The sequence below is a fragment of the Micromesistius poutassou genome (genome assembly GCF_964030765.1).
Source record: "Micromesistius poutassou genome assembly, chromosome: 10".
In the NCBI taxonomy this organism is placed as follows: Eukaryota; Metazoa; Chordata; class Actinopteri; order Gadiformes; family Gadidae; genus Micromesistius; species Micromesistius poutassou.
This window is the reverse complement of record NC_140280.1, coordinates 15,330,654-15,352,890: the sequence shown is the minus strand read 5'-3', so window position 1 is coordinate 15,352,890 and position 22,237 is coordinate 15,330,654. Positions and strand designations below refer to the sequence as shown.

Sequence of the window (22,237 nt, the reverse complement as noted above, 5' to 3'; positions counted from 1 at the left end):
ACTGAGATGAAGAAGATATCAACAGCTTGTCTAAAGATAAATGGTAAATGACTCATCGCTAATAAGAAGAATAAACTATGCAAGGATTACCAACATAGTCAATAATATATCTATTTAGGTAGTTTCTTTCAGCTATACAAAGTTGTTAAAAAATGTTACGGCCTATGTTGTTGTTACGATTCCCAGGTCCATTATGTGTCAAGATGAGTACCAAAATATGATACACCACACACTGTAAATACAAACAGCCTTACTGCAAATACAAAGGCCCACAAACTTCAGTTTCAAAGTGCAGGATCGGGCCTTGTTCCTGTTGAAAATCAAGACACAATCCTGACCTTTCCACACTTATTGTTGCTGGCACGGCTAGCATATTGGCATTTCTTTCTGGTGTGGATAACATTTTCCATCAAAGGCAAAAAAAATGCTTAATATCGACCGATACGTCTCGTCCTGTTGCAGCCACTCATTTATATCATTTTCTTTGGTGGTATCAGACTTGTTGACACTGGTGTTCCCCTTCGCTGTGAGATCAAAACAAAAGCTTGACGGCGTCCTTGTCCTTATCTTCAGAAGAGTGGATAGATAGGTCCACTGAATCATCTTAGGGCTTTTCTATTCCAGTCGCCGTCTTCTGAGTACTGTGACTCTGAGGCTGCTCCAACAAGCCTCCTCAGATGTCGGGCCCAGGGGGTCGAGGGGTCCTCTCCCAAGATGCAGTGTTTTTTTATTCATTTTATTCATCCACTCATAGGCTGTGTTAGTAGAAGCCTTTTTTTTTTTCGCACTGCTGCATGATGTTGTTACCGCCGCTCCATTAAATGTCTTTCCAAGCATGAAGTCGTTCCTCGTCTTGCAAACGGGACCGCATGTGGTAGGAGCGCGGGCCACTTTGGCTGCTGGTAGCCCCCAGCGCTGTTGTTCTTTGCGGGGTGAAATGGAGCTTGATGACATGGAGACCTCGTTCCTTCAACTGGTGGTGAGATGTGCTCACACCTCAGGGACATCGGCATCATGCAAATTATCTTTTTGTCTTCTGACGGCGGTTCAAGCTCTCGTGTAAATATGCTTATTTCCTTCTTGTTGAGATTCAGCTCTTGTTTTTCATTTAACTGATCCCGTTCTGAAGGAATATTTTGGCCAAAGGGAAACACTATGTTTCATTATAGTAGTGGTGGAATGGATAGCAATTTGGCAATATCACCATGGCTATTCGGTAGGCTCAGTGGCAAGGCAAGTTCCTTCCATTAAAAAAGGGAAAGCTCAGTCATTTTATTTTAGTTTGTGAATTTAGCCCTTCAACGCACCAACTTTAATGCATGGACAACAATGTCATAAAAGTTGAGAAAACTAAAAAGTTCAGTTTTGAGTAATCATTCTCCCTATTGAATAGCATGGCACAACTCCTGTACACACCATCAACATGAGAACCATATATAAGCATGTTTTGTCGACGATGAGCAGTTAAGTGTCTGTTCATACTGTAAAGGTTGCAACACGTGTGCATGGGTGCAATTTGTTACAGCTTGGCAATCCATTCAGCAGGCCAGAAAAACATTTTCAAGAATATTCTTTGTCTGTGCGTATGAAAATAACACACAGCGATATTCTCAGTAATAATAATCAGCTTCTTCCTTAGTGGCTTATTTTGAAGAAAGGAAGAAATATGTGGTGAGTTACTTACGCTGCCTCCACGCTCTTTCTGCAGTGTGTGATTGATAAAGGTGGGTCTGAAACAAAGAGAAAATATTATTGAAACGACACAAAGTCAACATCTTTTACTTTTACAAATGCTGTTAATGAAAGTAATGACCTCCCAAAAGGATTATAACATGATCTTGTGTGCTTACATTGTTGTGAAGCAAAGTGACAAAATACAAAGTGAAACATGTTTGAAGCTATGTAACCATCTGTTGAACATAATAATTATAATATTGACTATTTTAAACAGTCTTTAGATCTATCAAACCATCCAAGTACTGAAGTGTCCAAAATTGAGAAGATCAAAACAAGACCAAAAAAAAAGTTCTTCCCAGATTCCTTTAAAACCTGTGGGACTACATGTAGTGTAATTATATCTGGTCACCTTGGTCTTTAAAAAGTCAGGCATATACAGACATCTAACAAAAAACATATATTCAAAAGTAGAATAACCTTGACAAATGTCAATGTTCAATGCAGGCAATGTTGCAAAATCCTCCAATGAAAATCTCCCGTTGGCCTTTCCTTTATGAATCTAAACTGAATCTAAACTGCACACATACTCGGGTCTACACACTTCTATACTTATGTGCACTTATGTGCACTGAGTATGTTTGCAATTTAGATTCAGAAAGATTGAGAAAGGAAGGTCCTATCTGCTCTCTCCCTATCAACCTCCACCATTCAGTCACTGAGCAGATACATAGGTCACATCTCATTAAAGAGCAGGAGCAGGTGAGGCATCCCGCTCCAGGACGGTGGCCTATAGGTCAGGAGTTCGGGGGGGTGCAGTTAAAGTAGCACTGATAATGGTTTACTACTTTAACGGCACCGACAATCCAAAAACCCAGTCGAAACTAGATGGGAAAAGTGTGTAGATCAAAACGTGACGCAGCTTTTACTCCTTCGCCACGAGTTTGCCATGAGTTTTTTCGAGTTTGTTATGTACGATCATTCCAAAACCCCATGTCCTTTCCCATAGACATTAGACTGAGGGACCTGGAGGCGGGACTTATTCTTCAGAGGTCTATTGGGGTGGGGGGGGGGGGGGGGGGGCCTCGGGATCAGGTCGTCGCGGCGCCACCGCAGCGTCCCGCTCACCTCGTTTCCTCTTGAGCTTGCGGCGGCGCTGCTTGTTGACGAAGCAGGCGGCCAGCGTACTGAAGAGAACGGCGGCGGCCAGGAAACAGATGGTGGCGACGATGCCCGCCACCACGGGCCGCGCCAGACCGCCCTCCTCCACCATCTCCGGAGGCGGGAAGAAATCTAGAGGCAAAAGGGGGTGGGGATGGGGGCGGGGGGGGGTGGAGGATGGGGGGGGAGAGATGTGAGGGATGAATGCGAAGGGCTAGAGGTTGTGTTTGTATTGTAAAGTCTATGACTGAATGAGGTGAATGTCTGTCTCAGTTGTTTGTTCGGGGAACGGCATGTGCGTGTGGTGAACGGCACATGTCCCGTTTGTGTGTGTGTCAAAGTCAACAGAGCTGGAGTCGTTTTGCTAAATGTTTGTGAAGCTATGTCAACCTAAATCTGAATAATCCTTTTATTTATTTTTATTTATTTTTTTTACACACACAATTAGACAGGTCCGTTCCCAGTGTGGAGAGGGGATTACCGTTGGTTGGCTAAGTGTTTGCACAGCGAAGGAAAAGATTAATCTAATGAGGGTCAATGGCGTGAAGATAAACTTAAATAAACACACAACAAGAGCTTACGTGCCCACGACTTACGATTTAGGTTAAGTTTCACTTTAGTTTAGAGTGGCAGATGGCTTCCAAGAAAGGTATTCAATTATACTGGTGACATTTAATGGCCGGATGTAGATTTAAAGACACTCAACTCATTTAAAATCACAGCAAACCCTTAAATCATGAAATTACTCTTTAATCAAAGCCATCACATTAATGCCCTTTTTTTTATTAATTTGTCATTTCTAACCCTAACCCTAATTCTTCAGTATAAAAGATGCAGTTTGCTCATTATCAACAACAACTACAACCGTTATATGTGTCTCACAATATCCTCAAGACGATCCCGATTCCTGGACTTAAGTTTTCAAACACAATAATGATGTCATTCTGTAGATTAGTTTCTGCTCCACGATACAGCGGTGACTGCTGTTACCCTTCCCGGCTCCTACCAGCAGAGGGCGGCAGAGCCCTCGCTGTGGGAACAAAGTTCTCCGAAACGTCTGTTCTATAAATGTTACCAACAGCTTCTGTCGTCGCCGAAGAGATTTGTACTCGGTGACCTCTGCACAGCATCCGCATCACATTTTGAGCGGTTTAAAATTCACCCTCGCGGGGGCGTTTCAGCACAGCCATCGACATCTTCACCAACAAATGTGTCTCTCTCTCGCTCTCTCTCTCTCTCTCTCTCTGTCTCTATCTCATTTTATTCCTTCTTTTTTTTCTTTTTTCAAACCTCACACAAGTTCAATGGAATCCAAGAAAGGGGGGTAGCACAGCGATGATGTCATGCCTTTCAGGACGGCAGAAAGGAGGATGCGTGTGCTGCAAGGTAAAATCTAATAGTGCTGAAAAGGCAACGCATAAAATTGGACCTGCTGTGTGTGCAATATATTCTACAGCACTCCTCCAAGAGTTAAGAAATGTTAAGATAACCCTGTGGGTTAGAGGGGTAAGCGTACCTCATACGCGCGTGTGTGTGTGTGTGTGTGTGTGTGTGTGTGTGTGTGTGTGCGTGCGCACAAATGTGTCTGAATATGCTAGCATTATTAATCCACCATACCACTGATTTTATGTATATGTATGTATATATGTATGTATGTGTTTGTATATATATATATATATATATATATATATATAAAATTTATGCAAAAGAAATGTGCGCGTCATGAAAAGTGCTTCAAAGTAAAAGTATCCTTAATCTTATTGAGGCACCATAGGATCCCCTCAACAGACACACTCGGCTCCTCTATAACATGGGAATCGGCATGTCGGTGTATTCCGCACAAAGTGCTTGCGGAGAGCTGAAGGAAGTGAACGCCACGCCCTCACCTGTGCTGGACACGCCCACTATGTTGCTGGGCTCGCTGACCAGGTCGTCCATGACGGCCATGATGCGGAACTCATACCAGGCTTCCTTGGAGAGGGAGAGGGAGGGACATGTTAGCTTTCTGCTGCATGGTGAGGAACAGCACCAGTCGGCCCGGCTGGCTCATGCAGCCAGGCACGTGTACGGTTGAGGTACGCGTTCAACTATAGCGGCAACATCAATGCTAAGAAATCCCTCCAACTGCTTGGTCGGTATTTCTCTACGGTCCCAATAATGAACCGATAATCGAGTACACAAATTGTTCATTGTTTTTTTTGTGTATATATACACACACAATGTTATGATGTGTCTCTGAAGAAAGAAGTGCGCTACTAAAAACGCACTCTTCTTCAGTCTTCAGTCTTTGTGTGCATTGTATTTTCTCACGCAAACATCACGATAATATACACGTTCCAAGTTATGCCTATTTAGAATAATATCTACACCAAATGACAAACATCAGAAATCAGCATCAAATCAGCTTTAATAAGCAATAATAATGTCTTATAAAAATGTAATTAAATAAAAATGTCAATACTCTTTTAGAAATCAAGGGTTAATATGCACTAGGATATACATATAAACATATCTGTTTAAATATAAAGTTCTGACTGGGGCAGGGCAACATAGGGAACTGAAGAGTTGTGGTGGAGGCAGACTAAGTTATCGGAACAAACATGTCATTCTGTATTTTCTACTTTCTCGTTCTTTCAATTCCATACGTCTCACAAATAGTTCCAAAAAATGGTGTATTCTATATATATACAGTAAACAGAGGTATGTGCGATATATATACAAAACTCAAGTTGTGGTGTTGTGCTGCAGTGGAATTTAGCTGCAGAAGAGAATGACCACAGAAACGTTCTGGCCATAGAAGACATTATCCCTGCAGTGAAGAACTACAGGGAGCCACTCAAGGTTGGACTCCAATATGTCTCGATGTGGAGGAAACATAGAAGGGTTCGAAGGCTCTTCAACGGGGGACAATAACCAATTATGTACACTATGTACTCTTAGAAAGGGACTAACATACAATCAACTGTTTCCTCCTTCAGAGAATTGAAAGATAAAAGCAGAACTCTTCATGTTCAAAATATCAATCGAGTCACAATATCAATCGCTATCCTTGATAGCACCTAGAGTTCTTGATATTAGGATATTTTTCCATATTAATACTGTTGCTAATACTGTCAATAGAATAACAATCCCTATTAGTAACCAATGGTTGAACTGCATACTTTAACACTAGCACATAATACAGTACAACCCACCCACCCACACACACACACACACACACACACACACACAGACAGACAATTTAGTGGAGACTGACAAATAGAAAGTCCCTTGTGGGCCAATTACCTCCATGGTTGCAGTAAAAAATAAAAAATAACACCAGCAGCGAGGTGCTGGTGTTAGAGAGAGAGAGAGAGAGAGAGAGAGAGAGAGAGAGAGAGAGAGAGAGAGAGAGAGAGAGAGAGAGAGAGAGAGAGAGAGAGAGAGAGAGAGAGAGAGAGAGAGAGAGAGAGAGAGAGAGAGAGTGTAGGCGTGCAGGTGGAGTTGGGGGAGCATGAATAGAGATGAAAGGCTGAACGGGGGGGGGGGGGGGGGGGGTTGTGGTTGTGGTTTCTGTACTGCCGGAAGCTTTTCAAAGTAAAAAACAGTTGTGTCTTCCAGCCCCTTGGATGTGGTTCTCTGTGGTGCAGTTTGCATTAGTCTTTATGAATATGGATTGGTCACCTCACCACAATAACTACACAGGGTTTCATTGACCACAGAACAACAAATGTATTCAGTTTCTTTGGAGATACGGGTTGCTTTTCACATGAAAAAAGGGTTAAAAAGCGAATAACAATAGAAAGTCATGTTTTGATCATGAATACCACTGTGCATTCTGCCTTCTTCCACCCATAGCAAAAAAAGATACGTCAACGTGCAAATGAACATCAACATTAGCTTTGCTCAAATCAACATTACGGGCAAACCGAAAGTAAACGAAAAGTTTCATGTTCGCATTTTTCCAAACTGTACACGCTTGTTGTTCAAACTGGATGCATCATTCATTCATGGATCCACCTCCCCTCACTTTCCTTTCACTTTGCTCGACGAATGGAATGAAATTAAAAAGTGTTCACGCGTCAGAGAGCCGGCCTCTCCGCCACCCTCCCGGCCGGGCTTGTATTACCTGAATCAGGTCCCGGGCCAGCAGCTCCGTCTCGCTGGCGGGGATGCTGTCGTCCAACACGTCCCAGCGCTCGCCCAGGCGGAACTCCATGATGTAATGCTGGATCGGTGCTGTGTGATTGGCCGGCGGGATCCATGTGAGCAGGACTCCCTGCTGCGTGCGATTGGCTGTGAGGCACCGTGGTTGGGTAAGCAGCACCAATGGCTCTGGGGTACTTATAGGAAAAACTGGAAGGAGATTGAGACACGGGCGGTTAGACAGTCCACATGCATGGAGATCTAGAAAGATATTGGTTCATTCATTTATTTAAATTTATGCATTTTAATTCTGATGTTTGTTCAGACCTTTGATGACTTCTCCTCTAATGGATGAGACTATTTCTTTAAAGTGGCAATCTCGACAAGTTAACAAGTTAACTCTCTAAGGTGATTGCATTGTATTCATTTGCATTGTATGAATGGTCAAATCGCTTTTCCACCAGAGAGGGTATGACGGACGCCGCTACACACTCCCTCCTCAACTCACTTGTGGGTTTCTGATCGCCATCGGTGCCGCCAAAGAGAATGTCAAGGCGGGGATCTTAAGAGATTGCCACTTTAAGTACAGACATGATAGAATAAGCATTCCTTTGTCCCTTGGAGTTCATCTCCTGTTTAATTAATCCATGCTGCAGTCTGCAGCCTCATAGGTTTAACCCACCGTCTACGGGGTTAGCCTGCCGCCGCGTCACGTTGCTTTACAACGCTCGGTACTCCAGCGGGGGGGGGGGCCCGGCCGCATCCTGTCGCCAGACGCTTGCCGATAAGACAGCCCTCGTGGTCTAATAATACCCGCCAAGGCCGGCGTTTACTTTTATTTATTCATTTATACATTGGCGCCGCTGCGCCCTTGTCGCCCCCGCCGTCCACCCACCTAGCGTGTTCACAGTGACGACCTCGCTGAAGGGGCCCGTCCCCAGCTTGTTCTGGGCCAGCACGCTGAACTGGTACGCCGTCTCTGGCTCCAAGCCGGCCGCCAGCAGCCACGGCTGGCCCCCGGGCACCGGGACTGACAGCCAGTCGTGGGGTCCCAGCCGCTCCCTCTTCAGCCTGTGTGGGTGGGCGGGCGGGGGGGGGGGGGGGGGGTGAGCCATACTGAGACGGAGCGAGAGCGGAGCTGCGTGCCTGTCGATGTTTGCCGCTGATATAGGATGTGCTATGGCAGTGCATAATATACAGAGAGCTGAAAAGCCCCTCGCTCAGCGATACCGGCATAACAACGCTAAATATAACTCTGGTGGTTATTGTGTAGCTTGCTCAAGAAATTCGGACCCCCCCCCCCCCCCCCCCGTCGGGGTATAACTTATCCAACTTTCTGAGCATTGGGTCGTGTATGGACGCACGCCGGGATACAAACAGTGATGCATTTATCCAGAGCACAATGCCACAAGTACGTCATTTAAACACGCGGATGCTGGTAAGCCCATGCTGCTCAGCCATACAACCTGCTGTCCTGCCCTGTCACCATGCCCCGTCACCATGTCCTGTCCTGTAACCATACCCTGTAACCATGCCCTGTAACCATGCCCTGTAACCATGCCCTGTCACCATGCCCTGTAACCATGTCCTGTCCTGTAACCATACCCTGTAACCATACCCTGTAACCATGCCCTGTAACCATACCTTGTGACCATGCCCTGTAACCATACCCTGTAACCATGCCCTGTCACCATGCCCTGTAACCATGCCCTGTAACCATGTCCTGTCCTGTAACCATACCCTATAACCATACCCTGTAACCATGCCCTGTAACCATGCCCTGCCCTATAACCAAGCCATGCCCTGTTACCAGTGGTGATTTCTCTAAGAGAAGAATTCCCCTAAAAGAATTTCCCTAAAATTTCAAAAATGAAATGGTCAAATACAGTATATACTGTTGTGTTAACATTTCATTGACTAAAAATGCGTTAAAACACGTCGATCTCAAAGACGAGTTTGTTCAGAATCAGCCGCTTATCACAGGTTGACTGACTCGATTTCCTTCTCATACACTCCCGTAGCGTCACAGTGCGTTTGCCTGTTGAAGCTCAGCGTCCATCCACTTCAATGGGGCTGCATAGAACAGCTTTTTTTAGTGCGTCGAAAGTCGACGGTCATTGGATAATGCTGCGATTATGTCTCTCCCACGGACGCTCAGCGTCTCTGGGGGTGAATGGAGGAGTGGGCTGGCCTGGACACTGGGCTTCTGCGTGATGATTGGAGGGTCTGTGAAAGACTGAGTTGCCGTTTGAGTGACAGCGATTTTGAACTATAAAACGTCGCCGGAGCTCTCGTCAGTCCTCAGTCCCCCAGCGGATTTTGCAAGCGAGTCCAAAGACAAACTGCAACCTATTTCTTGATATTTGCTTGCCGAAATTGCATAATTAATAATTCCCACATTTCCTTGTTCAAGTTTAATATCGTTTTGGTAGTTGGCCATCACTTTGATTCAGGGAGCCTGAGGTCTGACCTTCAAGTCCTGTATTCAGATCAGGACTTGCAGGGTGACAGGGGAAAGCTGTGTGATTTCTTGGTGTTCCTTGAAGACATGCAGTTGGACAGTGCAATGCCTCAGCTTCACAAACTTTTCTCATTAGTGGCAACAATTGGAGCTACATCTGCATGTGTAGAAAGGAGCTTCTCCTGTTTAAAGTGGCTCAAGTCCTACACCCATAACACAATGGGCCAAGGCAGTTTAAGCAGCCTAGCTCTGCTGGCCATTGAGAGGACACTGGTCAAGTCACTGGAAAAGACTAGTTGGTATAAAGCTAGTTGGTATAACAGGGTCACAGACTATTTCCTTGAAAAGGAACAGAGAGCAGAATTTACATATACATAAATTTACAATTTATATGATGTAGGCCGAAAATGAGCTTCCCCTCTTTGAAAGACCAGCAGCCGCCACTGCCTGTTACCCAATACAATGTACACGGTGCCTATTTGTAGAGCGTTCTAATGTGGTTTTCAGGAGGTACTGAACTGCAACAGCACCCCCTATGTGGACCTCATTGACTACATCCCTAAAACCAAATGGCCATTCAGTTGGGCAAGTTACAATATGAATAATGGAAAGTGAACTGCAGAAAACGTTTGCTTACAAGAAATAGAAGGCAAATATCTCAAAATAAGAGATTATAAAGGAAAACTCCACTCTTTGGTTGCGTGCTATCTAACAGATTCCTTCAACTGACATTAGATTACACGTATGACATGTAAGAGTTGTTGCAGTTTGCCGATGTTGTGTTACTGTGGATGTTCATGTGTGTACGTATGTTGTACGTGCATGTACTGTGTGCCATATACAGAGGCTTGGGGAATGACCCATATAACATGGCATAATAGCACTACAGGGCCACTCAGTTATCTGATAGCTGATGCTCAATAACAGGGCTCTGCGTCTCCAGCAGGGGGTCAGTGTGTTGGTGTGTTGGTCCTGCGCACAGACGATTATCTCATTGAGCTGCCAACACACTGGACATTTCATAGAGCGTGCGCGCGTGTGTGTGTGTGTGTGTGTGTGTGTGTGTGCGTGTGTGCGTGTGTGTGTTTGCGTGCGTGTGTGTGTGCGTGTGCGTGTGTGCGCGCTACACCGGTGGTGACATAAGCCAAGGACACGAAGCGTTGTTATATTGGAGCGAATGAGCGGCCATATTTCAGTGTCCACAACGCAAGACGGAGTGCTGACGGTTAGAGAGGAGGGGGGTGAATGGACGCTCATGCCTATTACTCTTGCAGCGGGACGCAGACAAGCTAATAGAAAGTTATTGATGTCTGAAGGTGATGCCGCGAAGACAGGGTTTGAATGCTAAAAAAGGGTGGAACGAATGGGAAAATGTAACGCGTGCGTTTCGTTGATGAGTGCCGTCTCTCCAGAGCGCCATAAAACGGAATATGTTGAAACTTTAAACGCAAACGTCACGTGGAAGGCACGAAAACGTTTTTTTAATAATTTTCAGAGAAGGAAACGGGCCACCCTTGGGCTGGTGGTATATCGGCATCATAAAAACGACAGCTGACCGAGTCGCATAAAGTTTTATTTCCTCCTCGGAAGCCGTTTCTCACCGCACACAAAACGTCAACGTTCCGGCAGGTTCCCTGAAATCTTGAATGTCTGTATCACCGCCTCTGCATCCCGCATCCCTACACTATTCCTCCCACACCATGTCCTGTTTCCTGCCACCTGTGAGCTGAAGTGATGGTCCTCGAATGTACATGCGTGAAAACAAAGAAGTGACAAAGGAGAAGCGGCGGTGTTGGAATGACTCATGGCGTCCTCAGAGGACGGCGGCCCAACACGGAGACTCTATCTAGCGCTGTGTAATAGTAATAACAGCTGTCAGCGCAACCATAAAACACACGCCTGGAGGTTTACACAAATGTAATATATATCTACTGGAGGGCAAACATACAGACACAGACCGTTTAACTGTGGCGGGCCCGAAGACATTTATATTGTATGGTTACTTAATGTTTTTTTTCAGAGCCTCAGTTGGACTCTGATTTCACAGCAATATCAAGGTGCAATACAAGTCATAGCAAGGTCCTACGTTATTTTTTTGGTAATCATGCTTTAGTTCTATTATTATTTTTTGAATAATTGAATAATAATCAATTATACAAACATTTTACATAAATACTGTTTGATTTCAACAGAACTAATTCACCCCATTTCCCTTGAGGCCACCTTTCATTTTTTTTGCAGAATTTTGAAGTTAATTTAAGTGTGAGTTGTGGACTTGCCATCAGCCAACGTACTCACATATAATGACTACGATTACAATCTTGACAGTCTCAGCGCATTAACATCACAATGTACACATGAAGGCTTGTAAAACATGGCAAACATTTCACATTGCGATATACATATCAGCGCCCTTGGCACAAGATATCTTGAGATATCTCTGGAGATATCTTGACACTGTTGCACACAAGCTTACCTGCCATGATGCTACCATGGCATCCTATCAATTCCAAGCACTCTGTCTCTCTATCATCACAGTGTTTTACCATGTTTTACCATATCCATCCTCATACACGGCCTGACTTCCCCCTGTTAATGCAGACACACAGCTAAAGCAGCAGCAGCATCAGCAGCAGCAGGGCACGGATGCTTCTGGGTGGTGTTTAGAATGCAGGCCCTTCTTATTTCAAAATGATCAGACTGTAAACAGGGAGATAAAAATACACTTTGCTCGGAGGTAAGTGGAAATACAGCAGGCGGTGTGTAGTTCCATCTCACTGCATTTCCCTCCCCTTCCCACGAGCACTCAGAACACCACCCAGGGAAGAGGGAATCATAACACAACAGAGAGGGAGAACAGAAGCTTCTGGAAGGAATTCTGGGCACTATTTAAAACAAGAAGGAAAGAGCAGCAGCAGAAGAAGAAGAGGAAGAAGAAGAAGAAGGAGAGAGGAAGAAGGAAAGCGGGACGCAAAGCAAGCAGGGATGACTCACACATGTCCGTACCAGACTGAGAATGTCTGCGGGAAGCCTCCGTCGTAGCGGCCTCCCAGGACACGTTGGCCCAGGTGGAGGACGCTACCGCGTGGATGCTGACAGGGGCGTGCGGGCTTGTGCCTGCAAGGGATGATGGGAAATTGTGGTGTGGGGGGGGGGGGAAACACGTTATTATCGCAGGGAGCCACCGTAGCTGTGGGCCCCCCTGTGGAGTCATTTGTCATGCACATGTTTTATTCATTCGTTCGGTAACTCGATGGTGCGTCAGGAAACTCATTGGGAGCGGGACAGAGTCCCATTAGCTCTCCAACATTAAGGGTATTGGTAATCATTCGTAGATTCGATGTTTGTACTTGTAGATCACTTTTCAATCCGAGTGACAAAGTGACTCACGCACAGAAGCGGGAAAATAATGGGGGGAATTAACCAACAACCGATAGCTGAAGAGACTCATATCTCTCTTTAAAAGGGATGGCCTCCCACTGTAAAATTGTATCCACAGGACAAACGCATAAACACACACACACACCACACACACACACACACAGATCCAACCGCACTCACACACCCACACACCCAAACACTGCACAGCATCTCGCCCCCCGAAACCTGAAGGAGACAGATTTTCTCGCCGGCATGTCTCTCTGGTTAACGGCTGGTTGGGTTTAACGATCCCCCCCCCCCCCCCCCCCGCCCCTGGCCTCCTGTATAATCCACGTCAATACACCGAGGTAGACACCGGCGCCATATCCCCACGGGCCCCTCCGACCCGCCGCCTCCATCCACTCCAGGGTACAGCGTGGGCACGTCACGGCACGGCGGAGGACTGCTGCGTAATGCTTCCGGTGGGCTTGACGCGTGACGTGATGCGGTTCTGGCTGGCCGGCGCTGCGTCACTAGACAAACACTCGGCAGCTTTAGCGGCACGCCGGGTAAGAAGGACCGCTCCCACCTCGTCACAGAGCGCCGGTTTTACACCGAGGTAGTCTGGCGTCGAGTCACTCCTGAGTGTTGAGTGTGTAACGGGAAATGTTCCTTTGTAGCTATGGTCTTTTTCGATGCGTTCTTCAATAATTGCTCCGTCCATGGCAACATTGTGTGTGTGTGTGTGTGTGTGTGTGTGTGTGTGTGTATATGTTTGTGCATGTGTATGTTTCTACATGTGGATGAGTGGGAAACGTGTATGGATGCATGAGTGTGTGCACATGTATGCGTAATGTATGTATGAATGAGTGTGTGTGTGTGTGTGTGTGTGTGTGTGTGTGTGTGGTGCGTGTGTGTGTGTGTGTGTGTGTGTGTGGGTGTGTGTGCACGTGCATGTGTGCGTTTGTGTGTGTGTGCATTTGTGTGTGTGTGTGTTTGTGTGCGTGTGTGTGTGCGTGTGTGTGTGTGTGTGTGTGTGTGTGTGTGCGTTTGTGTGTGTGTGTGCGCGTGCGCGTGTGCGTTTGTGTGCTTCCTACCTATGACTAGGAGGTGGGTGCTGGCAGTGATGCTCGTAGCTACGTTGGTGGCAACACACTCCCACTCGCCGTGGTCCTCCTTGGTGAGGGACCTGAACTGTATGCTGCCGCGGGGCAGGACGTTGTGCTTGCTTCTACTGGGCTTCCCTACCTGGGGAGGGATCACATCCGCACAAGGACAACACACACCACAATCATATACAATGAAACAATGATGCGAGTACGCCTGCGTCAACGTGAACGCAAACGGTAAATGGACCGCGTTTATCTAGCGCTACTCTAACCAGTATGATCAAACTACTAATCTAACACAGACGGTTAGATGTCAGCCATGCAAGGCGACACCCAGCTCGCCAGGAGCAGTGAGGCGGAGGTGTCTTGCAAAGGGACACCTCGACACCTTAGGAGGAGCCGGGGTTTCGAACTAGCGACTCCTTCGGTTAAAAGCCCATGTCGCGTCAAACGTCACGGAGATAATCGCGAGAACCTGACGATTAGCACCTTGAAAAGGTTCATAGAGATGATGAGTGACAGTGAGAGCAGCAGATTGACAGTTGAGCTGTCATGGTGTATCTTTGGGGAACTATGATACATGACACCAGTTCTACCATTGTAACAGCCAACAAGTCTCTATTTGTAGTTTGTTGTAATTAAAACTGTGTTTGCGCGTCGTTAACTCTGTGATTATTAAGATATTTAATTGACACTCATAACTACATACGTCGTGAGCGGATCATTAAAACCCAATAAAAGCCGATAAAGCAAAACTACTCTCATCGTTTGAATTCCAGCTCAATCCTCAAGCATCCGAGTATTTAATTCACAAGTAAGCATTCACTCCGTGAATCCAATCACGCTCCAACACATCTTCAACTCGACACGTCAACAGACCTCTGACCGATAACGGCAATCGACGCGACCCAAGAAACACCAACCGAGCAACGCGGCGAACGCAGGGCGGCCTCTTTGTGGCCACTAGGACGCCTCACCTTCCTCCAGGTGATGTTGGGGAAGGGGTCGCCCTCCGCCTCGCAGGGGATCACCAGCTCTCTGCCCACCTCCTGCCTGTACTCCCCTCCGGGCACCACTGAGAACTTGGGAGGGTCCTGAGGACAGAGCCGACCCAACACCCCCAACGCGAAAATGAGCCAATGATGAACGTCCACACGATGAGGCTCCACGGAGACAGGCTGACGCCATGCGAACAAAGAGATACAGAGGACGGACCTTTAGCACCAGGGGGGCAGGAGTGGACCATCCCATGGAGCCCAGGGCGTTGTAAGGCATGCAGGTGTAGGTGCCCAGAGAGTCCTCCGTCACCTCCGCCACGCGGATACTCCCGTCGTCCGTCTGGCTCCAGCCGGGGTACTGCGGTAGGTGGGTGGGGAAGGGCGACGTTTGTGTGAGGATTATTGTTTGAATAAACTTTTAACCGCTTCAAGCTCCCTACTTTGTCACGTCGTCTTGTAGAAAAACCCTTTTGAAAAGCGTCCACACGTTACCATGGGATTAAAAAGGACGGGGACCTATCTGTAGTGTTTGGTACGTGCAGTTGAACGGTAATTATGTCGACGCCTGTTTAATCACATTGAATCACGACGTACATTAGCTCCAAACATATCTTTAAGTCTCAGAGTGTTTACACGTCTGCAAGCGCAGGATTACTTGTGAACGTCCCGATAGCTTCTCCATAGGTTTCTCACCAATGTCCTCAGATGACTCCCTCTGAGCTGAGGGACTTCGAGGAATCCAACACAACCAGCCACTTCAACACTGTGCACCCAAAACCTTTTACTCATCAGCAGCGAAATTTAGTTCACCTTTTCTATCCGTAGAGGAAGCCCGTCCTTCTTCCACTTCACCATGGTAACCGGCGGGTTGGAGTCGATGGGACATCGGATGAAGCCCGGGAGACCGATGGCCACGTAAATGACGGGGGGCATGTTCAGCACGCGGGCAGGGTCTGGGGCGCGGGACATGATGGGAAAAGAAGGGGATAATGAAAGCGAAAGTAAAACTAGTCTGGAATAGGGATCTTGTTTGGGGGGGTTTCTGTCTGTTTGATTAGCGCAGCAGTAATCACAGCCACTGGTGGAGGAAATGAATCATTTTAATGGGAAGTGAGCTCAATGTTATATGATGAAGGCAATCAGCAGCTGGAGGTGTGTGTGTGTGTGTGTGTGTGTGTGTGTGTGTGTGTGTGTGTGTGTGTGTGTGTGTGTGTGTGTGTGTGTGTGTGTGTGTGTGTATGTATTACTGTGCACTTGGCTTTTGTGTTTTTTGTGTTTTTTTTTTGGTGTTGGTGTTTTCCCAATCTTGATAAACAAAGAAATGTTTTGATCTAATCGCAAATGTTATTTATATCTGATTCAAAATGAACAACCTATAAACGCGCACATTAGTCACCGGCCTCCGACAACCTTCACATAACACTGACATGGATATCATTAACACCTCATTTTTTCCTCTATTTTCTTTTTCCTTTTCTTCTGCTGCAGTCGTACCCGCCAGCGAACTGGAGCTGACACCACCGCCATGTGACCACATGATGTCATTCATCCCTCATCCCCTAACCCTAACCCCACAATGACCCTTAACCCCCTAGTAGAACTACTCATTTAGAGGCTAAACAGTTCCTAGACAATACTATGCTAATGGTAACCGCCAATGACATCATTGCCCTGATCTTCATCATTGTTATCCGTATTGATAAGATGTTATCTGTTCACAGTGTTCCCTGAATACAAATAGGAAAGAAGAGGCGATACGAGTGGAGGAGAGGAGAGGAGAGGAGAGGAGATGAGTAATGGAAATGAGAATAATGGAGAGTTAAGGAGATGGGTGGGAGTAAAGAAGAGGAGAGGAGAGGAGAGGAGAAGAGGAGAAGAGAGGAGAGGAGAGGAGAGGAGAGAGGAGAGGAGAGGAGATGAAAGGAGAGCAGAGGACAAGAGAGGAGAGAAGAGAGGAGAGGAGGAGAGAAGAGAGGGGAAGAGAAGAGAGGAGAAGAGAAGAGAGGAGAAGAGGAGAGGAGAGGAGAAGAGATGAGAAGAAAGGAGTGGACAGGAGAGGAGAGGAGAAGAAAGGAGAGGACGAGCGAGGAGAGGAGAGAACAGGAGAGGAGAGGAGAGGAGAGGAGAGGAGGTGACATAATAAAAGTTGGGTGGGGGTTTGCATGTGCAGTGCAGCAGGGGGAGGGAGAGAGTGGGAGAGAGCGGGAGAGAGAGAGAGGGCGCTGCTGATTGGTTTGAGGGATTGGAGGGAGGGGCGCGATGCAGCGTGCGTACTGAACAGGGACAGGTAAGATGATGTAAGGCCGAGCGAGAAGGAGAGAAAGAGAGAGAGAGAGATGTGGTGACCTAGCAGGCAGAAAGGAAAACGTGTGTATGTGTGTGTGCTTGTCATAGATGATGTCATGTGAAAGAGAATACAGAATGCCTGCTATAGATAGATAGATAGATAGATAGATAGATACATAGATAGATAGATAGATACATAGATAGATAGATAGATAGATAGATACATAGATAGATAGATACATAGATAGATACATAGATAGATAGATAGATGCATATATAGCTGATATATATGTATAAATAATTACATAGATAAATAGAACAGTAGATAGGCAGATAGATAGATAGACGATAGATAGACGATAGATAGATAGATAGATAGATAGATAGATAGATAGATAGATAGATAGATAGATAGATAGATAGATAGATAGAAAAATATATAGATATATAGATACTGTAGATAGATAGATGGATAGATATGTAGATATATAGACAATAGACAGATAGCTAGATGGATGAATGGACACACCAGCCACTCTGTGCCCAGGGAAGGTGCATTTGGCACATCCATTGGTGCAGACAGACAAGGGTTTCTGCCAAGTTTCTAAATATAGACACTACACCACTATCTCACACGACACGCTGGGATCCCACTGCACTCACCATTTTAGGGGGCTGGGCAGGGGGTGCAGAGAGGAGGAGAGAGAAAGAGAGAGAGAGGGAGAGAGAGAGCGGGAGAGAGGGGGAGCGAGAGGGAGAGAAAGGGAGAGAGAGCGGGAGAGAGAGGGATAGAAAGAGAGAGAAAGGGAGAGAGAGAGTGGGAGAAGGAGAGAAAGAGATGGGGGGAGGGAGAGAGAGAGAGAGCGGGAGAGGGAGAGAAAGGGAGCGAGAGAGAGAGAGAGAGAGAGAGAGAGAGAGAGAGAGAGAGAGAGAGATACATAATGACAGGCTTAATGACAGGGAGATTAGATCCAGACCAGAGGAGTGCCCCCCCCCCCATCCCCCCATGCTCCTATTCCTCCGAAAATAACAAGAGAGGGACAGAGAGAAAGGAAGGAGGAGAAGAGAGAAGGAAAGGTGTATCTATAAATATGGACGAAAATGAGAGAGAGAAAGACAGATAGAGCGAGATAAGGGGCGCCGAGCGAGGCAAAGGGGGGGGGGGGGGGGAGGGGGGGATCGGAGGAGGGGGACGCTACGGAGACCGTCAGAGCGTGGCACCTAGCGGCACACCCGCGGTTACGGCGATGATGTAATCCCCATCTCCCCTCCCCTCCCCCTCCCCCTTCTTATCTCCACAACTCTGCCGTTCTCACGACTGCTGCTGCCTTCCTCTTGGCTGTCATATGAACACACACACACACACGCGCACGCACACGCACACTCACACACAGACATGCTGTAATGTGAAGCTTGCGTGGAGGGGAGGGGTAATGAAAAATGTCTGTTGCCTTGACGACTGCCAGCACACCCAATCACGGCATTCCTCCATGCTCATCCACTCGCACTTTCTCTTGATCATTCTCTCTCTCTCTCTCTCTCTCTCTCTCTCTCTCTCTCTCTCTCTCTCTCTCTTTATCTCTCTCACTCTCTCTTTATCTCACTCTCTCTTTATCTCTCTCAGTCTCTGTTATCTCAAGCAGGACACAGATGTCCCATTACTACCCATTGTCTTGATCAATCATTCTGCACCTCGTCAGCTCACAGGTTTTCCTTGATTACAGGTTGGACATGCATAGTGTGTGTGTGTGCGTGCGTGCGTGCGTGCGTGTGCGTGCATGCGTGCGTGCATGCGTGCGTGCGTGTGTGTGTGAGAGAAGGAGGCAGGTGAGTGGTGCGTGACAACAGGTGTCTCCAAGGTTCCCCCCGTGCGCCTCAAGGATTCCAGTACGTGCCGTGCTGGGTGTGACGTGTCAGTGCACTGCGGGAGTGTGTAGACGCTGGGTGTAGAGATCATGTATATTTTAATCAACGTAGGACGCGTATGAATACTGCAGAGTCTGTTTGTGCATGCATCACAGTACATGAGGCAAGTGTGCATTTAACATCCAGCGTGTGAGGAGATATAGGTGGGAAGAGAGGGCGGATGAGGGAGGGGAGACGGTTCAAGAGAGACCAAACACACACACACACACACACACACAAACAGACAAATACACACACACACACACACACACACACATACACACACACATACACACACACATACACACACACACACACACATACACACACATACAAATACACACGAATACACACAAACAAACAGACAAATACACACACACACACACACACACACACACACACACACACACACACACACACACACACATACAAATACAAATACACACACAAACACACACACACACACACACACACACACACTTTTTGTAAAGCAAATATACTTGGTGGGATTAGGTGGGATCCAGCCTATTGGAATTCATCCACAAATGGGCAGATCAGAAGTCCGCCTGGAGGTGCAATGCACGCCCGAATCAGTTCCACAATGCAAACACACAATATGTGTTCTGTGTCCAACAAAATAAGTTAAGTCAATGAGAAGAAGGGCTCTGGGCATTATTCAGCAAGGGAATAACCAGTAGTGTGTGTGTGTGTGTGTGTGTGTGTGTGTGTGTGTGTGTGTGTGTGTGTGTGTGTGTGTGTGTGTGTGTGTGTGAGTGTGTATACCCTTGCTGAATTATGACACTGTAGGTTTGTGAGTCTGAACCATGCTCTGTTCTTCTGATGTGTCATACATGGGAGTACTTAGAAAATAATGGAAAATGGGTTGGCTCTCTGGAGTAAAAACAACTGAAATCCAAAATGTTCAACATGTTCACAATGTTCATCAATCAATGGGCCCTAACTCCAGCCAGCGGCCATCTTAGCTCAACGTTGGGAACTGATGCAAAGTTCTGCATTACACATTCCCATCCAGACAGCATTCAGAACGACCATGGCCAACGGGCTGAAACAGTTTCTATGTCTTCCGTTTTTTCCTCTCTTACTAGTTTCCCTCGACACGATTGGCCGAAAGAAAACAAAAAGAATTTTCCCACACAAACCCCACACAGAGTTCCAACAATGTTTTAACCCGCATAAACTAAATCAATACACATATAGATTCGGCGATCAATCGCTACACTTGTATTGATTGGGTTCTGGAGTGAACACGCCTCCACAGATGACTTTTTCCGGCAGGTTACTTACATTGCACCGTCATGTAGGCCGAGGCAGTGGGGGCCTGACCCAGGCTGTTGCTAGGGCTACAGGTGTATCTCCCAGCATCCTCGGGCTTGACTTGAGCGATGATGAGGGAACCGTCGATAAGAATACTGACTCTGCGCTTCAGGTCACTGTGAGAGGAGAAACGAGGAAAGGAGACAAGGGTCGAAGGAAAGGAGACGGGTTAAAATAATAGTAAGTCGTCGAGGATCAAATCACGAGGACGTACGTTGTGAAAGTGGACTGCTCAGGCCAGGTCAATTTTCACGCCATAAAAAAACAAAAATGATTCAATACTTTTGATTTAATTGTGTTGATAGCACCAATAAGTCTTCACAGGGAGCCGAGACCCTTTCAAGCAAGTGTGAATGTGAACCTGGTCTTGTGAAAAGGCATGAGTGCGTGTGTGACTGTGCCTGCACCCACACTCGATTTGAACTTAATTCAGTAGCACAGCCGCAGTGGCGGACTCAACAGAAGGTCCAACAGAGACGGCGGGAGGGGTTTGCGGGTGGAGAGAGGGCGAGACGGAGGAAGGGAGAGAGAGAGAGAGAGAGAGCGAGAGAGAGAGAGAGAGAGAGAGACTACGGCACAACAGAAGGTTGCTGTCATCTACTGCTAGGTCCCACCGGTGACTGTAACCACGGCCCGGGACGGAGCGGCCGGCGTGCTACGGCGGGGAGGGGGGTGGGCAGGACGGGGGGGTGGGGGTGACATAGCAGCCTCCACATGTCTGGGCTTCTGCAGCCTCCACAGACAAAAGGGGCGGCCGTTTTTTGCAGCCGAGTTTAAGAAAAATGAAGTAAAGAATGGAGAGTTTTCTGGCTCAGGGGAGGAGGTGAGAGGAGAGAAGCTGTTCTCCTCACACTGCTGGTTCCTCTTGAGAGTGCTCCCGCACTGCTCTAAATATAGCGCCTCTGACAAAGCTGATCATGCGTCCACCAGATGAATTGTTGCTATTAATAAGAGACCAGAGGCTGGTGGCTGTTACACGGGCCTTCCTGTACACAGACTGAGAAATAAGTACAACCTGCGGGTAACTTTCTGATAACATTCTGTTAGTATTTGCATTGCATTAACTTGCGCTCTGACACATTGGCAGCTATGGGATGAATCATTTTGGGCATAAAAGGACGCGAATTGTCATGGTAATATTAGGTCTTAGTTTGTGTTACTTTTCTGCTTGCGTGAGCAGTTACCTCACCGGATGATATAAAACGGCATGAACAAGCGTTTATGTGCAAAGAACATTGGAAATGTTATGATCTACACATAAATCGTGTAATTTAGTTAGTCTGTTGCAGTGCCAAGTGAGCCAAACGTGAGCCTTCAGGACTGCACGGCGGTAATGGTCCACTGCGTGGCTGCTGGTGAGCAAAAACAACAAGGTGTTGCGCAAATGTTTGTGAAAACGCAGGAGAAATGTAATTGGCCCGTGGCTTTGTATGGAAGACATAAATACTATACAGGACACGTCCGTCATCAAACACACACACACACACACACCTGCGTGCGCACACACACACACACACACACACACACACACCTGCGTGCACACGTACTACCTTTTGACCAGCCATGGGAGACAGTGTGCAAGATGAAACTGGGATTCATAAAGAAAAAGCCCAAAATAAACCCACGCACGTCTCAACGCTTGGCGTACAGCTTGATGGATTTAAAGAGCCCAGATTCTCTTTCAGAAGCTTTTACCAGCTCATAAATAGGTATTTTTTTTATCTTAAGACCTCAGCAGATTTTACACAGCCTGCCTTGTCAGGTTGCTGTTTGCGGTAACCTGTGACTGTAATCCACTCCTGGTGATTAACCTTCCATCACTC

General features: G+C 46.8%; 1 protein-coding gene across 1 annotated transcript in view; it reads right to left on the bottom strand.

Annotated features, from left to right (window-relative positions):
- The window catches only part of LOC311354940 (protein turtle homolog B-like), a gene marked incomplete at both ends in the record, with an annotated part of 79,353 nt that overhangs the window by 9,655 nt on the left and 47,461 nt on the right, over positions 1–22,237 (bottom strand). The window contains 12 exon segments of the mRNA XM_084474804.1: positions 1,685–1,730; positions 2,803–2,967; positions 4,722–4,806; positions 6,944–7,170; positions 7,856–8,031; positions 12,416–12,464; positions 12,467–12,538; positions 13,879–14,029; positions 14,868–14,984; positions 15,106–15,246; positions 15,699–15,841; positions 20,385–20,530. Of these exon segments, the coding sequence (XP_084330930.1) occupies positions 1,685–1,730; positions 2,803–2,967; positions 4,722–4,806; positions 6,944–7,170; positions 7,856–8,031; positions 12,416–12,464; positions 12,467–12,538; positions 13,879–14,029; positions 14,868–14,984; positions 15,106–15,246; positions 15,699–15,841; positions 20,385–20,530 (1,518 nt within the window).